Source organism: Barbatula barbatula (genome assembly GCF_947034865.1).
Source record: "Barbatula barbatula genome assembly, chromosome: 5".
NCBI lineage: Eukaryota > Metazoa > Chordata > Actinopteri > Cypriniformes > Nemacheilidae > Barbatula > Barbatula barbatula.
In genome coordinates, this window is record NC_136769.1 from 20694296 (window position 1) to 20711281 (window position 16986).

General features: G+C 38.8%; 3 protein-coding genes across 8 annotated transcripts in view; 1 reads left to right on the forward strand and 2 right to left on the reverse strand.

Annotated features, from left to right (window-relative positions):
- Positions 1-237: 237 nt before the first annotated feature.
- On the reverse strand, positions 238-5397 carry tnfsf14 (TNF superfamily member 14). Its single transcript, XM_079456810.1, has 4 exons — positions 4700-5397; positions 2474-2513; positions 2254-2331; positions 238-1693 (listed from the first exon to the last, which is right to left on the reverse strand). The coding sequence occupies exons 1-4, from the start codon at positions 4901-4903 to the stop codon at positions 1296-1298; spliced, it is 720 nt and encodes a 239-aa protein (XP_079312936.1). The 5' UTR covers positions 4904-5397; the 3' UTR covers positions 238-1295.
- A 458-nt stretch (positions 5398-5855) lies between these two features.
- On the forward strand, positions 5856-11022 carry tmed1a (transmembrane p24 trafficking protein 1a; the record flags this gene model as incomplete). Its single annotated transcript, XM_079456233.1, is given in 6 exon segments — positions 5856-6090; positions 9098-9115; positions 9118-9170; positions 10568-10669; positions 10854-10882; positions 10884-11022. Coding segments are annotated over 6 exon segments (576 nt in total).
- A 741-nt stretch (positions 11023-11763) lies between these two features.
- The window catches only part of dnm2a (dynamin 2a), a gene marked incomplete at its 5' end in the record, with an annotated part of 33505 nt that continues 28282 nt past the window's right edge, over positions 11764-16986 (reverse strand). For 4 of the 6 annotated variants that reach the window (XM_079456742.1, XM_079456740.1, XM_079456741.1 and 1 more), the window contains one exon: positions 15830-16727. In XM_079456742.1, coding sequence (XP_079312868.1) covers positions 16658-16727 — 70 coding nt within the window. In that variant the 3' untranslated portion in view covers positions 15830-16657. Of the gene's footprint in view, positions 12318-15829; positions 16728-16986 lie in introns of those variants that run through there. The other 2 variants (XM_079456744.1, XM_079456743.1) reach the window with 1 other exon arrangement.

A 16986-nucleotide genomic window follows, 5' to 3' on the forward strand; every position in this document is an offset into this window, starting at 1 on the left:
ACTGTTAATATTGAACATCAAACTGGTGATGTTGCTGAACATTTTTTCATTCTTTGCATTTTCTTGTCCTCTTTTGATTGACAGGATATATCAGCCCTGATCATCGACCGTTTTTAAACCATCGGCCGATAACCGCTTATAGCAAAATTGCTTTTATCAACTGATACATATTATCTCTAGAAAAAAATCATACTGATCAGGAATAACACAAGGATAAATCTATAATGACAGGATTTTCATGTGTTAAGTGAACTATACGAGGGCTTTATGTTGGTGATGCAAATGATAAACATGCACCTTATACAGAAACACATGACTGCCACAACAAATGTAAGATGCATGTAAAAAATAACTTAGGAAAATTACATAGAGTTTAATTAAATCGAAATATGGGCACAGTTTTGAAAAGTAAAAATACATGTGCAAAATACAAAATGGACTTCATGTTTTGAATCAAATACAGTATGACATTATCTTGGATTATTTTCTAGTATCTGTTAATGTGGAAAGATGATGCAATGAAATGTTCTAGTTGTGTTTTTTCAAGCTTGCACCGACCTCCATAACATTTAATATAAAACACTTTGAAAGTAACAGGGTTGAACAGCCACTGCAAACATATCTTTATAAATAGAACTGAATATTTTATTGTTTATTACAAAGATACTGGCAAAACTCACATTGCAGAATTCAGCAGAAGCATTTTTTGATGATATCTAAATTTCACTAAAGTTTGTGATGTAACATGCAAGATCCGAATGTTATATGTATAAAGGCGTCATATTCTTTTTTTTCTTTTAACGTTACTACAATCATTTAAAATGTTCTATAATATATTGCTTTTACATGTGAATTTTCCCATATGAGCTACAGTTACTGTTGTCTGCAATAAAGCATTAAAGTCAATACAAAACATACATCACATTCACAAAGAATCTGACATTAAAGTCCCAGTGAAATAAAAAATGACAATGCCGATTTTTTCATGAAATATTGCAGCGCTTATTGTAAATGTGGTTCATTCTCTGTGTTTTTTTAATTAAAATATAAGTTATTTTTTTAAGTATATAAGTATTTTCATTGACAGTTTTGATTTCTGAAAGAAATTTCTGTGATACAGTAACTCTAATTATACAATTAATTTTGTTATAAAGAACATTTTGATTTGTCATATGACTTTTCTTGAAGCGATTTGCTTCTTTATGTGTTAAACTTGACAAAAAAGATATTGCATGTTCAATAATACATGCACTTGTCATTTTTCGTCACATTTTCTGTACGTTAGCTGAAGTCATTTAGAGCATGTACACTCCGAAGTAGTTCTCAGCTGAATTAGAAAGCACAGGTTTACAACCTTTCACCCTGACAAAAACCGCATCACCTTTGAAGAGATAAAACACTCCGCTGAGATAGCTGTTGTCCTGCGTTCCCTGGATTACTGTCCTCATGGGTTTATGATGGACTCTGCTGGACTGAAGAAGCAGCATCTCTCCTCCTGCGTAGCGAGGTGATGTCCGGGCCACAGAGTGGGTGAATAAAATACTGTTCTCCTCAAAGTGGATCTTGGAGTAAATGGAATAGTATCCATCCTGCTCTAAGACGAGTTTGCCTTCTTTCTCCTTGTGTGTTATACGGTACATGATAGATTCCTGGCTGATGTTCCACAGCATGATTCCAATTCCAGTATTCCCAGCTACACGGGAGAGAAAAGCGTGAGTGTTATAACTTGGACACACTTGATCAAATGACTGTTTCGCTAAACTTAAAAACCTTTGAATTGAAAGTCTGATGCTTTTCATTGGCTGTGTGCATGGACCACAATGACAATACAACTACATTTGTACTAATCTAAGAATCTATTCTTCAGCGGTTCTGTGGGATGACTGATGTGCTGTATAAAACCGTTGAAGAACCATACAGGGGCTTAACAGGTTCTTTATATGGAAACGGTGATATCACCTCAAAGAACCTCTGAACCAATACATGGTTGTATGTTCTAAAAGTGGTTCTCCATATGATTACGAGCAAAGAACAACTTTGAGTACTATATTGAACCCATTATTTTGAGTGTGGATGAGGAATGAGCATGTGAGCATACATGGGGGGGATCAAGTGTTCCCAAACGGTTCTGTCTCATGTCCCCCCATGGCGTCGTCAGTATGGCTCAATCATTCCCATATTACCATTTGGTTTATTGTAGTTTGACATCCATTACAATTAAAACCAAACACACAGGGAATAGAAACAACTCACTTGTCAGCTGTGCCATTGGTTTCGATGGGTTCATGGCTCCACTTGGTTTTTGTTTGGGGGACACCTTATGTCCTTTGTCTTTCATAAACACATTACAACAGATTTAATGCAGTCTGATTGTGTTTTTGTAGTATAAACAACTCATTGATAAAAGTGTGATACAATGCTATTCACAGCTAACTTAAATCTGTGCGACAATAGAAGCTGGTGAAATCTTTACCTTGTTTACTCATTGCAGTCTGGGGATCACTTGAAGGGGTCTGAGAAGAATAACATCGTAAGTTTGTGTGTCTTTTATTTAAAGATGTGTAATGTACAGTATGTATTATGAGCTTCAATTGCATTTATGCCTTTTTACTGTAGCATCATATCATGTGACATTTCTGTTAAGAACAATTATCAACATAATAATGAATGAGTTGTATACATTTTCTTAGAAAACACAGTCTTTTCTTTGTCCTGTAGCGAATGGTTTGTGTTATGTGCTAACATTTCCTCTAGAAACGCAATGCTTTAATCTTTCTGACATTGTATTTGAGGAAGTGATGTGATACAAAGTTTTTCTGACCACATCCCTAAAGTGTTTTGACAATTATTAGGTTTACACTGATACACAAAGTAAGTATAAAATAAGGAATAAGTAGAAGATAAGTAAATTAAAAGACCTTCAGATTTGTCACAATTTATATTTCTTTCATTATATTTATTAAGTATACGCAATGTTTTGGGTTAGACTTTGGGTTAGGTTGCCAATAAAAACAAAAGCTATTAGTATTTTGTAATGCTATTTAGGACTGTGAGTATTGTTTGGCCACCGACAAGCCTACATCACTGGTTGGCCAATAATCTGAATATTAAGATGGTTCATTCCCCTGTAGTGGGAACTTTTATCACCATGAGACTGTGGACTTGAGGTTGGAAAATATTTATTTTGGGACGGCTAGATAGATTGATGAAATGGGTACTATGTAAATAAAGGATTCTTTTTGGACTTATGCCTAGTCGCTAAAATGCATGTTTGACTCATCTTTGCAGAAAACAACACTGTCAAATTTTAATGGGTTTCTAAAGATTTTTCATGTATTTTCGAAATACGGCCAAAAAACGTAAAATTACAGAACGAAACCGCAAATTACAAAAAACGTATTGAATATTAGATTCATTGTTGTGTCTCAACAGTAATTTTTTTTGTGATGCATGTTTGTAAAAACAAGTTTAAGTAAATGCCTTAAACTTAAAGGATTTAACTAAGGCCTAACCATAGCACACTACTAGACATTAAAACAGCTTGAAACCAAACACTACAGAATATTATTTTCAATGACTTATTGAAATGTTATTTTAGCACATATAACACCACATATCATTAAGTATGTGATACTGTACAGGCAGCCGGTTGTTATTGCAGAAATAAGCACCTTCTGTCTGGGATTATTTCTGCTTATTAAAAGGCTACATGAGGAAAAAAAGAGACATGAAATGTGAAATATTTTATTAGCTCATTATTTTCGAATGCAGACTTGCCGTGTTCAAAAGCTGTTTTTCAGTTTTAAGGTAAGAAAAGACGTTCAAATGGCATGAACAGGCAATTTGGTTTAATCATTTGTAAATATAATGTTTATATTTAATCTGTCAAAAAACCTGTCAAAATGATTTGCTGCATCCAGGTTACCGTGTGTTTTTAGTTTTGAGAGGTTGTTATCTGGGAATAAGCAGCCGTGTAATAAACCATAATAGTGTTAGCATTCAGACCCGTTTGTTAGTTTGTGTCATCTGGTGCATATGATAACCCAGTAACAGGTTGGCTAAACTTTGTTTCTGGTAATCGGATGACCACAGGACCCATGTGGTTTCAGCGTTAGCAGGTCAGTTCAGCTAGACTTCTGCAAACTTTATGCAAAGGGAGTGGCTGTGCATGAACCTGCATCTGAGTGCGTGTTCATTTAATGTACTTGCATACATGCAATGGTAGTGCGTATGCTTTCATGATCATTTTGTAATTTACACCACGCATATTATCAGCAACATGTTGAGAAACTAAATGGAACTGAATTGATTTCGTATGTTGGCCTTAAAAAAACAAGCCTTTAAAGTGAAACCTGACGCTTTGGTGATGGGATATGTGCAAAATATGTGCTTGTATTTTATTTGTGACTATGTATTTGTATCAACATCATAGGTTTTCTTCAAAATCCAACACATCTTTCAATTCATTTAATTACTTGCTTGTGTCATTACACCTGTTTCACTGTTTTTTGCTTGCGAGGTGGTCTACACCCTGCTTACAAAATGTACATTTCTTCCTGTTCTTCTTGAGAAAAGCAGAAATTTCACATTCGAAAAAGGTTATCACAGACCGGAAATAAGCAAGCAAACAAAAGTTGCATGCAAAGTATTGCTACTGAGCCACAAGAATGGGACTGAAGTTGGACTGAATGATACTTACAGGCTTTGCGTTGGATGTGTAAAGGTAATAGATGAAACAGGCCTCCACTGCTATGCCAAACAGAGCTACAAACACCAGAATCACCAGCAGTGTCTGGACCACCTCTCTCCTCTGCCTACGACCCGGTTTGGGGGGCAGCGGAGGCGGTCCCGCTTTGCTGTCCACCACGAATACAGAGGGATAGTCAACACCACCGTGAACCATATTTACGAGGTCTTAGATGTGTTGAGTTGAGAACTCAACATCCAGAGGAGAAGATGATGTCTCGCACCGTGAGAAGCCCAACGCACAAGCACAGTGAGAGTGAGACCCACTCTAAAAGCGAGAGATAAGCATCACTCATAAAGCACTCAGGTGGGCGGATCAGGTGAAATGTCTGCGAGGAGAAGAAACTCTCAGTCCATCACAAAAGCTGCTGGGACAGGAACCCGTTGAAGAAACGTAGATAGAGATGTAGAGAGGATTTATTCACTTTCCAAAAGAGAGAGAGTTAATAAAGAGCAGGTCTATCTTCCACGGTCACAGCGAGACAACCGTTCAGGTTAGGTTTTGAGTAGGTTAAGTGGAATTAAATGTAGATGGAAGAAGATGAGGCAAATGTTGTGCAGGATGCACAAATAGCCACAGAAGCAAAAAGTACAGCATTAAGTATTTATGGTCATGCAACGAGCCCACCAATTCACACCCTCCTCTGTATCACCTCTCAGTCACCACTTCCCCTACCATACATCAGCACGTTACGCGATGTTAGTGGATCGTTTCTATCACCTAAACGTAACTCACAAACCTGTCGCCTTTATTAGAAAACGGCAAAGAAGTATCTTAGTGCATTCAATTTTGTATTACTCTTTAAATAAAATGTGGCGAGTGGGCCAATGGCCAATCAGCGTCGCCATGGAAACACCACAATCAAGCCTCGGCACCTGCCGATCGTTTTAACCTGCATGGCTTCTGGCACCGTTCCTGACCGGCGAAGCCCAGCGAGCGTACTTCTCTCTCCAACCCCCATATAACAAGACTACGCGGCTAAAGGCAGAAATTCTCCCAGGTGCGTGCATTCTTTGGGCTAGCAGGGTACTACCGATGCTTCATACCCTCTTTCTCTAGCCAGCCCCCTGACCGACCTGACCAAAAAGGGGCAGCCGGAGCGGGTCCAATGGACCCCGGAGACAGAGGCATCGTTCCAGACCCTCAAACAAGCGCTGGCGTCTACGGCTGCCCCTTCATCCTTCAAACGGACGCTTCCGATCTGGGGCTAGGAGCAGTCCTGTCACAAGTGAAGGATGGAGAAGAGCATCCGGTGGTATACATAAGCCGAAAACTCCCCCCCGCGGAGACCCGCCATGCCACCATCGAGAAGGAAGCCCTGGCCATAAAGTCCTGGAGCTCAGGTACTACCTGTTGGGAAGATCCTTCACCCTTGTGACTGACCACGCACTGCTGACATGGATGGCCAGGGCCAAGGATACCAATGCCTTCCCACGGCAATGCGGATGGACTATCGAGGATGTGGTCAGGCTGGGCAACACGGTCAGGGGCACAGAAACCCCCCCCCCCAAAGCCCCCTAGTCCCCAACAAGCTGAGGCAACGTACCAGGTCGATGTTTGGGGGGGTGTGGCGAGCGGGCCAATGGCCAATCAGCGTCGCCATGGAAACACCACAATCAAGCCTCGGCACCTGCCGATCGTTTTCACCTGCGCCTCATCAAACAGACCAGATATAAGCAGAAGCAGAGGAGAAGAGGGTGAGCTCGTTCTCCTGACTGAAGTCATCGCTGATGCTTGGTTTTTTTGCTTCTTTTCACAGAGACCAGCGCCTAAAACGATCAGCAGCTACTCACCATCACCGCACGTACAGCGGAGGATCCTTCACTAACGCACCCCGCTGGGAACCAACCGCTACTTCCCCTTCTCACCGTACAACTTCCCAGCTATTTGTTCACTAATAAATCACCCTCCGGGGTACCAACTGTACAACTGTGTCTGAGTTGCTTTCTGCCGGCCACAAAAACTGATTCATCATTCTAAGTGTACTTGGCTTTAGTAACCTGTTAAATAGTATTTTCACAATACTTGCTTTCAGTTTAAATTAGAGTAAATAAAGAGCATAAGTCGTAAACTAGTTGCAAACTTTATGTTTACGATTGTTAAACTAAAAAGTATACTTAAAGGCACTGCTCAAATTCAATCATGTCTTATGGGGGTCCCCACCCCATGGGCACACTAAAAGTTGCCTATATAGATGTAATTCATTTTTGTAAAAAATTCATTCACAATATTAACAGAATCTTGTCTGTGTCATTAATTTAAATTAATTTAATAGGTCCCCTATGTCTGTTTTGACCTCTCTCCCAAATCTCTTCCTGTAGCTCAGTGGTTAGAACACGATGCTATCAACCACAAAGTGGATAAAGGCGTCTGCCAAATGCCTAAATGTAAAATGTAGTATTGAAATAGAATTCTTGCAAGTATATACAAGCAGTGCATTGATATTAGTATCCATACTAAATAAAGATTCTTTAAAATATACTAAAACTTTACTTATATATACTTAAAGTAGCCTATAAAGCTGAACACAGCGTTTTCTTTTTTGGAATCTGAAGATAAATCTGAATGTCTCTGACTGTTTTTGATAAGAGCTGGGGACATTCTGGCAATATAAAACAGTGACACAAAACAACCTGACAAACTTAGAAATGTCAGACAATATGTGGAATAACAAAAGGCAATATCTTTGATGACCCTCAAAAGCTGGTATTTTAGGGACATTCACTACACATATTTCCCTAGAGCAATGAACAAGTAGTATAGCTTGTCTTGCGATATAAACACTTCAACAATGTGCAAGTGGCACAGAAATAAGACAAAGCAGAACACTCCTTCTTCCTTTATTGAGATGCCTTATTTTCTCACACATAACGTGAGCCCCTGTCTATGAGGTCATGTTTATCTGATATGAAGATAAGCAAACCGAGATAGATGCATGAGTAAAAAAAGGCTATTCACTTCAATATTATTTTAGTATTCAGCCAGTCATTATATATGTGACATTACCCGTCTTAAAGTCTGTATAATAACTGGGTTACAATAGGCCTGCACAGATTGACAAAGCATAGTTTAACCCTTATTTGTGATATTATTTGCATAATAAAACCTGCGGTCTAAACTAGCACGCAAATATTTGCAGTGATAGCCAAAAATACATTTACATGAAGATACTTTGTAAATTTCCTACCGTTAATATATAAAGACTTTGTGAGTGGACACATTTAAAGACGAGTTTTAAATAGTTGTATCTCAGCCAAATATTGTCTGAAATATTGTCCGTACATCCATGGAAAGCTTTATTATTTAGCCTTAATTGACCCTTAAGGGCGGTTTCACACTAACACCTTTGGTTCGCTCCTGGGTTTGATAAACGTCAGAGTTCGGTTCTTTTGGGTGATGTGAACGTTGTCTTCCGAACGCGCTTCGGTGCGGATATGAGCGCAATGGTACCAAATCAGGGAAGTGAACCGCTATGAATGACGTATTCTTTGGTAAAAATGTGTGCTTGTGTGTTTCTCACTCACTTTTCAGACGAGCGTGACTGACGTTCTCCAAGCAAAGAGCTGTAGGTTAGGTTTTGGGTCTTCAGTAAGATGAAATGTTGCCTGTGTGCGAAGATGCCTCTTTCACAGCGGTTTTGTTTTATTAAAGTGAATAGCAGAGGAATTTTTTCATTCTCACTGTGTCGCATGTCAGGGGTCTGTTCGTGGAACCACTCGGCTTTACATGAAATAACGATATAAGAGAATTTGAATATGATAAAGGGACAGATATCGAATACAATAACAGCTGTTAGTTTGCAGCCATTCAGAAAGTGGTGTTCACTAGTATGCAATATTTCTTTATTCAACAAACAAATTACAGATGTTCTTCTTAATAGCCACGAGTCTAACCGATCTCAAGACTAAAAGCATTTAGACAGCAGTCTGATTCAAACGATATGCTTTTGTTCCTATAATCTACACATCCATAAACACCGTATCTACATACTGTACCTACATCAACAACGTTTTTGCTAACAGCAGTAAGTGAATGATCACGACAGAAAGATACTGTACTGTATTTTAACTGTGAGCAGCTGAAGAAGTTTAACCAGAGGATACGATTATTTCTTCAGTCTAAATGATAACAAAGAGAATGTCATATAGACTTCTACATCATTCAGTAAGTTCCCACCCTACATTCTTTCGTCATAAAATATTTGATTTAGTTTGGAAACGCATCAGATTTTGGAATTGAAATGAGCTGTGTATGTGTTTATATCTGCATTAATCTGTCGATCAGTCTGCTCTCTAGACATCTGTCAATCAGTCTTCGTATCTCTGTAGTTCATCGCAGGGGCTGGGTAAGATGTTGGTTTCACTTTGATCCCCCCCGTGGGTACAGACTGGTCTCCGACTGCAGAAAGTCAGACGGCATCCACGCATAGCTTTCACATGCCCTTACCGAACAGTCACACGTTTACTCAGATCAACTCCACACTTCATTTGCATGTCTTCTTCTGCACGGTTTGCATGCTTTCTGTCGGTCTGACATCGACCGCATGAACATGCCTAAAACAGAATATGAGACTTGTTCATCGGTTTCATGTTAGTGCTTTGACAAGCTATTTAAGATGCTGTATTAACATGCTTTTTGATCTACCAAATCTTGTTTTTGATCTATCATACTCTTGGCAAGACCTAGAAAGGAAGTGAGATCATATTTTCAGTGCTTCAGTGTATTCACATGAACTTTGTGATATATTATTACTACAATACTCTTAAGATTTATCCAAAAAGTGCCTTATGCCTTAGAAGTTTGCAATGAAAAATGATGGAGAATTATTCATTTTAAGAGCTTTATGATACGCCTACATTTGGAGATCTTGTGAGGTCACATTTACTAAAGAACATAACTCTTTCATCAATGCGCGTACGACCACTACCTGAGCCAATGTTTATAGTTTGAATATGTTTTCTTGAGGGTGAGTAAATGAAGAGAGAATTTTCTTTTTCAGGTGACGTATACACTTAAAGACACAGTATGTAATATTCGCTACTAGAAATTGCTAAACAATAGCAAAGGCACAGCTTTATGACACTTTGAAGGAATGTGAGACTAGTGATGGAAATCAATACAGCTTGCTCACATGATATCACAGTACTGCTTTCAGATCGCTCTTGCAATCTTTGATGTCATATGCTGATCTGTCTGTGCAGTGCCACATCAAGTCCAACTTTATAAAGCAGTGGAAACGGCGGATAATATGGACAACAGGCGATGAGGAAAGACGTTAAACCGGTTAAAATTGTATTCATAAAGTGTTGGCAACATTTGGATGATAAAAATTTATAATGGTTTTTAAAATACTGAAATTGTACATATTGTCCCTTTAAATGACACTTTTGCAATGCGACATCTCAAAAAATGACCGTTAAAGGCTCACAAACTTGATCGTTTTTTTCAATTTCGTTCTGTGGTCTTGTGAGATATTATATATTCAAGATCTATTACAAACTTTTCTGCCGTGTTAAAGCTCACAGTTTTTTACAGTATACAGTATCTTCGTCTCCAAAAAAATCTGGTTTAACTTTATTTATACTAACATGTTTGCAAAATGTTTTATTTGTTGTTTTTATATTGACACAATGCCCTGTTACTTCATCAATATGTGTATGCCATCTTCTTGCCAAAAGTTATACGTGAGGATCAGTGTTGGGTGTTACGAAGTTATTAGAAACTAATTTGATTACTTTTCCCTTGAAAAAGTAAAGTAAGGGATTACTCTTGTTTTTAATGTAATTTAATTACAGTTACTTCTGATGTATGTCAGAGAAGATGATGTTTGTGGATGCGGCAGAGCAGGATGATGAGGATGAAGACTGGGCCGGTCTGGCTGAACCTGAAGACACACTGGAATACAAACTGGAGGACATCCGGGTACACACATTCGTATTCATCTCACTCTTCTGTTTACATTTACATCATTGATAAATCAAACGATTACTTAAATTACACTATAGATGCTTGTGTATATACAGTTGTCTCATATACAAGAGGTGTGGTTTACCCAGGGGGCGGGGCCTCAACTCTTATTAAATCTATGTCACATCTGATCACACAGGAAAAGATGGATTCCGTGCACAGAAAGCTGGCAGATCCAGGCGATGCTGCGGGCGCTGGAGGCTCGTGAGCGCTATCTGCTGGAGGATAATCTGTGGTGTGTTTCCTTCTGGTCCACCGTCAGTCTGCTGGTCATGGTCAGCGTGGCCCTCACACAGGTGTACACATAACAAGTCTGCACGTAGCAGTTACAGAGATGAACTGGAAGATGCTGTGAAAACTCTTGTGTGTGAATGTTTCTTAACCGTGAAGAATACTGGTCAGGCTGCAGATAAAGGGATTTAATAAAAGTACTGATGGATTAAGGACAGTGATACATGGGGAGTTGCAGGCAAAGAAAAAGTTTGTCAATAGCCTTTTGTTGGCGAATGAGATATCAGTGAATGACTCTGGGAGGTTTGCAGATGAGTTTTTAACTCAAATTTATTTCAAATACAAGCTTTGGATTGTTGAATGTCATTTGTCACTAAATGTATAAATACATGTACATTACTAAATGTGAGAACCTCGATGGCGTACGGTCAACAAATGCAACCTCCGGAGGATGTGTCCGTGTAAAACGGCACGTATGGTCACCCTAGTGTTATTGTACGACACATTCAAGTCCTATAGGTAACAAATCCAACTCAGTTTTATCTTGATCTTGGAGAAATGAACTGATCGGCATTAATCTTCTTTGTTTTGTAGTCTTTATTCTGGTGCTTTGACTCATATTTTTTCTATTTCATTGATTCATTTTAAAGAAAACATTTCTGATATGCTTCCATAACCCTACAAATAATACTATATTTAAACCTTTACCAAAATAAGTCTTAAAAGACAAAATCTAATCTTTTTACAACAACATTGTCACAGCGAACGGACATGTTCCCAAATAACAGATCATTGCAGTTCTCAGTGAATGACTCGCAAACTATTCATGTTCTTTATTAAACTCATTCATTTGTCAGTAGAAATTTGGCGTTTTCATCACAAATCATGCAATGAAACTTTAGAAGAGGCTGTTGAGCCACCGGACCAATTGGCAAGAAAAACATTTATGAAAAAGAATAGAAAAAATATGATCAGGCCACAGGATTTTCTCATCTGTAGCAGCACTAAACCTTCACAAATCCAACAAACACTCCAGACCCAAGAAATGACTGTAAATAATCCCCTATATTCATTTATACAGCAGAGATCAGCTTCTGGAAATCCTGCTGGAACGGAGTAAAAAATGACAACATTTAGATTTTCGGATGAAGTATCCCTTACAAATTGCAGTCCCTGAATGTAGTTGTAGTTTTGAGTGCAGTATTTAATACAGTCCATGTTTATTGCGTTCTGCCTTAAATAATTGTCTTTTAAAAACAGACACTGAGTGAATGGACGTCATGATGCTGTCTTCATAGTGCAGTATAGCGGTTATATCCCGGTCTTCACACAGGCTCACCACTGGTTCTCTGGCCGGCGGGGGGGAGGACGTCTGTTCAACAACAGCAATCAAAACCACAGGAGTGAGAATTTTCAGCTATCGATGTACATGTTAAAAGAACACCCTCAACATTTCCAATCCATGTAGGGTCATTTTTCCCATGGAACTGAAAATTAGGATGTCTTATTGCAGACGTAATGGCCACGCCAAAAAAACACCAGGTGCCATTTTTGACATCATGTTTGTAAGAAAGGCATTCATTCTTATAGTATGTTGAAAGATTTAGTTGCGAATAACCTACATGTCAGTTACTCATTATTATATAGTTTCAGAACACTTGGATACACAGAATATAGCATGGACAACTCTTGAAAACAGCTTTAGTCATTGTAAGCTGTCCTAGTATAGATAATAGACGAGGTTCATTGAAACTTTGAGGTCACATCACATTCGTTTTTTTAGTTTAGTTAGTTTATTTATTATGAAAAACTTAAAGTGACCTAATATATATTTCAGAACAGAACACAAAATATATATATTTTTTAAATGTTAACCGAACAGCTGTGGCGGCCATTGACCATACATTAGAAGTGGATGCTGCCGCCGCTGTTCGGTTAACAACATTCTTCAAAATATCATCTTTTGTGTTCTGCAGAAGAGAGTAAGTCATACAGGTTTGAAGTGACAAGAGAGCGAATGATGACTTACTTTTCATTTTTGGGTGAACTGTCCCTTTAACAAAAGGGAAGCAACGTGAAATATGCTGAATGTGAGTAATATATGGTATTACTCATGAAGTCACATGATTTTAAACCAATATTCGGTCAAATGTCTGACTAGGAGAACTTTGAGGAAGCCCGATCGTGAGTTATACTGACGAAGACACAGTTTCACTGAGGAAGAATTTATGAATCATCTTATGGTTTACATTTGTGTTTCTCAATCCGGTTCATATGAACGCAGGGTCCACAAATAACTTTCTGCGCTATTAAATAACATTTCCTTGCATGTTTGGGAGTGACAAACAAAAGCACATTAAGGATGAGCTATCCTTACCCTTTTATAACATTGTAACCAAATTTTAAGGCATCTCTCCAAACGGTAACATGTCAGTTTGTGTTCCTTATACAGGTCCAACTAGGTAGTCACAGTATCCCAGTTTTACTTCACAGTATCAAATTCACTGTGAAGGAAAGGATCATCATATCCATTTAAACGTAGTCTTTTTTATAAAAGGAACAAATAATGCTATCAGTCCAATTCATCTTTAATCATTTTTTTTTCATTTTGGTCAATAAATCACACTTAAACTTCCAAGTGTAAGGATTGGAGAACGAGTTCGTAACCCTTGTGGCTCTTAAAGGGATATTCAGTCAACATTTACTCATCCTCTTGTCATTTCAAATTGTTTATATGAGTTTCTTACTTCTTGTGTTCACAAAAGAAGATATTTTGAGGAATGTTGTAAAAGACCAAACAACGGCGGAACCCTTTGACTTGCACTGGTTTGTGTCCATACAATAGAAGCGAATGGGTGCCGTCACTGTTCGGTTACCAACTTTATCGAAATATCTCCTTTTGAAGCAAGACAGTCATACGGGTTTGAAAGGACAAGAGGGCGAGTAAATGACGACATATTTTTCAGTTTTGGTTGAACCATCACTAAGGCGAAACTCAACAGATGCTGAATTATTTACGTTATCCCGTGTCAAATGAACACGATATTGATAATCGTGGTTTGATGATATAACAGTTATTGTCAATAGCGATGTATTGTGACACTCATACGAACTACATACTTAAAAAGAATACCTATTTAGTGCATAAGGTTAGTAAAGTGTGCAGTGTGGGGAGTCTCCAGGAACAGGGTTAACACCAAATGCAGAATATATTTGTAATCCGAAAAGAACACGTATGAGTTATCCAGAATCAGATTATATGACTGATGACATCACTGTAACTGTTTATCTTTGACCACCAAGGCAATGTTATGCTGGGTTGTGCTGGCTTTACAGGAAGAGTGTATTTGCAATAACAAAAAAAAATCGTAAATCATGTTTTTACGGTGTTATTATTCACTTCAAAAGGGGAAATTCCGTCATCATTAACTCACCCTGTTGTCATTTTAAACCTGCTGTGACACAAAAGAAGATGTTGGTAACCAAAAATAGTTGGTCCCTGTTTGCAGGGAGACAAAACCAAAGTCAATGGACCAGTGGTTTTCTGTTACCAACCTTTTTAAAATTCCTCCTAAGTGTTTTGCAGAAGAAAGAAAATCACACAGGTTTGAAATGACACGAGGGTTTGTAAATAATGACAGAATTTTCATTTTATAGGCAAACTATCCCTTTACTCAAATCGATCCTATCCTGCTCCTGGACATCTTGTGAATTTAACTCTTAAGCGAGGAAATGAGAAAAATATGCATGCTGGGAACCTAACAAAGAGCTGAACAAATGACACGAGGAAACATTAACCAGCAGAGGGCCAGGTTGTTTGATCCACAACACCTTTTATTATCTCACTTCAGCGTTCTCATTCTGCTCCAGGTCCTTTAAATCGCTACACATAGGCACTTGACAATGATTCATTATTCCAAAAGCATACAAAAGAAATGCGAAATATGTCCCACTCCATACAAATATGAGGCAAACATGAATGGATGAATGGGAGACGGGGTCAGACAACAGTGTGTCAATGGAGGGTACGGTTGCTTTGATTCCGGCTTCAATCCAGTCGACGATATAAAGAGAGCTTTGAATATATTAAAGGTATAAACGTGTACATTTCAAGCCTTCAAATGGACGAACCGACTGGATTGTGGAGACACACTGAAGCGTTCTGTCCAGAAAATCAACAACATTTTGAGATTTACAGGCTCTCGGGACAGAAGGCTGAAGCTATAAAGTCCCTTTCCGCTAACACCGAATCCAAGTACTGATCAAGAAAAGAAAACATGGGCGATAAAAAGCAAACGTCTAGGGGTCTAACTACCACAAATCAAGCTTGATCAATGGGAACCTCGCTCTGAATCACATACGACTGACAATCTCGGCGATTTCTCAATCTTTTAAAAGGGAAGTGTCTGTCGTTCCAGACCAAAAAAGGAGAAGCAGAGTTCATGAAAAACACAAATCAACACACCATTATCAGGTTATAAATAATATACTCACCCTACTCCCCAAGCCACCCCAATGTGTTAGTACAGCTAGTATGATCTCTATTTGAAAGGTTCAACTCTCTTAGTTTCCCGTGTCGTGTCGGTGAGAACAGATTCGTCACGCGTTTCGGTTTCCAAAGACGCCGCAAAAACACCTGCATGTACCATATTCAGTGACCCTGTGGTTCGGTCGCCCAAGTGAACATTCAGTGCATTCCCACCACCTTATCTCACTTTTATAATTCTCGTCCCTGAACGTGTAATGAATATCACCCATAAGGCCTTGCGCACGAATTGAGGTTAAATCTATAAAACCATACTGTTACGCTTGCTAGGTTACCGAATTCGAGTCGGATGTTACCTGAGACGCTATCTTGCAAGTGGTTACAGGATTATATTCATATACACATGTCTTTTTTAATTATTGTATAAACAAATCATTACAGACATTTGCACCTCCAGAGCCAATATACTAGAAGTGCTTTACAGAAACATATGCAACGGCGCAAGGATGTTTTCGTGGCATTTTTGAATGTTTGCATGCATCTGTACACAATGAACAGTCGCCGTTCTGGAGGGCGTCAATTCGCATGAAACTCAATATATCAAGAGAACAAAATGAGATCAAAATCAACCTCGAATAATAGCAATGAGGATAACGGTCGTGGTGTCTTTTCAGCAAGTTAAAGATTCAAGAAAACACAAACCCCCCACAATGAGTGTGTCTAATGCAAGAGGTCTTAAAACACCCTTAAGTTACTCAAGAACAGGAAAAAACAGGCCAGTTTAAACAGCAACTAGCTTGCACAGTGCTTTTATACAATTTATCCCGCATTAAATCACTAGTCAAGAGAGAAGGAACATATCTCCACCAGATAGAAAACCAGAGCTAATGTTGTTTCAGCTAAACGAGTTGAGTAGGACACCCCCTGGTGGTCGCCTGAAAGATCACATGACTGAAAAATGACAGGCCCTTAGCTCACCCTTCCCATGTAATAATAATAATAATGACTGCGTTTTAATATTTATGTGCTTAAATTAGAGCTCCGGGCATTAGAAATTACAGATGTCATCAGCAGCGCTGATCCGAGAACAGTCTGAGTGGATTATAAAGGTCTATTGGTCAGGCTGTGTGTGTAGACACATGAGCACGTATTTCAGTGCAGCGCTCCAGCCCCCCTCTCTCTCTCTTTCTGTCAGCCCAGCACAATACGGTGCCCAGCGCACAGGTCTAGTCTAGCAGGGAGGGCTCGGCGGGGCGGATAATGGTGGGCCGGTTAGGAGCGCCAGGGGGTCTTCTGCTGCAGGAGGGAAAAAAGAAGGAGAAACAGGAATCAGAAATACCCACAACCAAGTTAATGAAGGACAGGAGATGTGAGAGAAAAATAAGTGAATCGAAATGAGAGATGAAAATAGTTCAACAATACAGGAAATTATAACTGAAGTGCCGAAGAAACACCTTTGCTCATTAAATATCTCTTAAGCGTACTGTTCATTTCTTTAGGCTTTAGTGAGGTCACGCTTGTTTTAGTTGCACACGTAAAGTCAAGGTGAGTAAAA

What these genes read in the sequence shown, in the direction of transcription:
- tnfsf14 (XM_079456810.1), bottom strand. Translation starts at nt 4,903, where the DNA reads ATGGTTCACGGTGGTGTTGACTATCCCTCTGTATTCGTGGTGGACAGC. An exon ending in GACTGCAATGAGTAAACAAG is followed by an intron (nt 2,332 to 2,473) that starts GTAAAGATTTCA and finishes TGTTTATGAAAG; the next exon opens with ACAAAGGACATAAGGTGTCC. An exon ending in ACCAATGGCACAGCTGACAA is followed by an intron (nt 1,694 to 2,253) that starts GTGAGTTGTTTC and finishes TCTCCCGTGTAG; the next exon opens with CTGGGAATACTGGAATTGGA.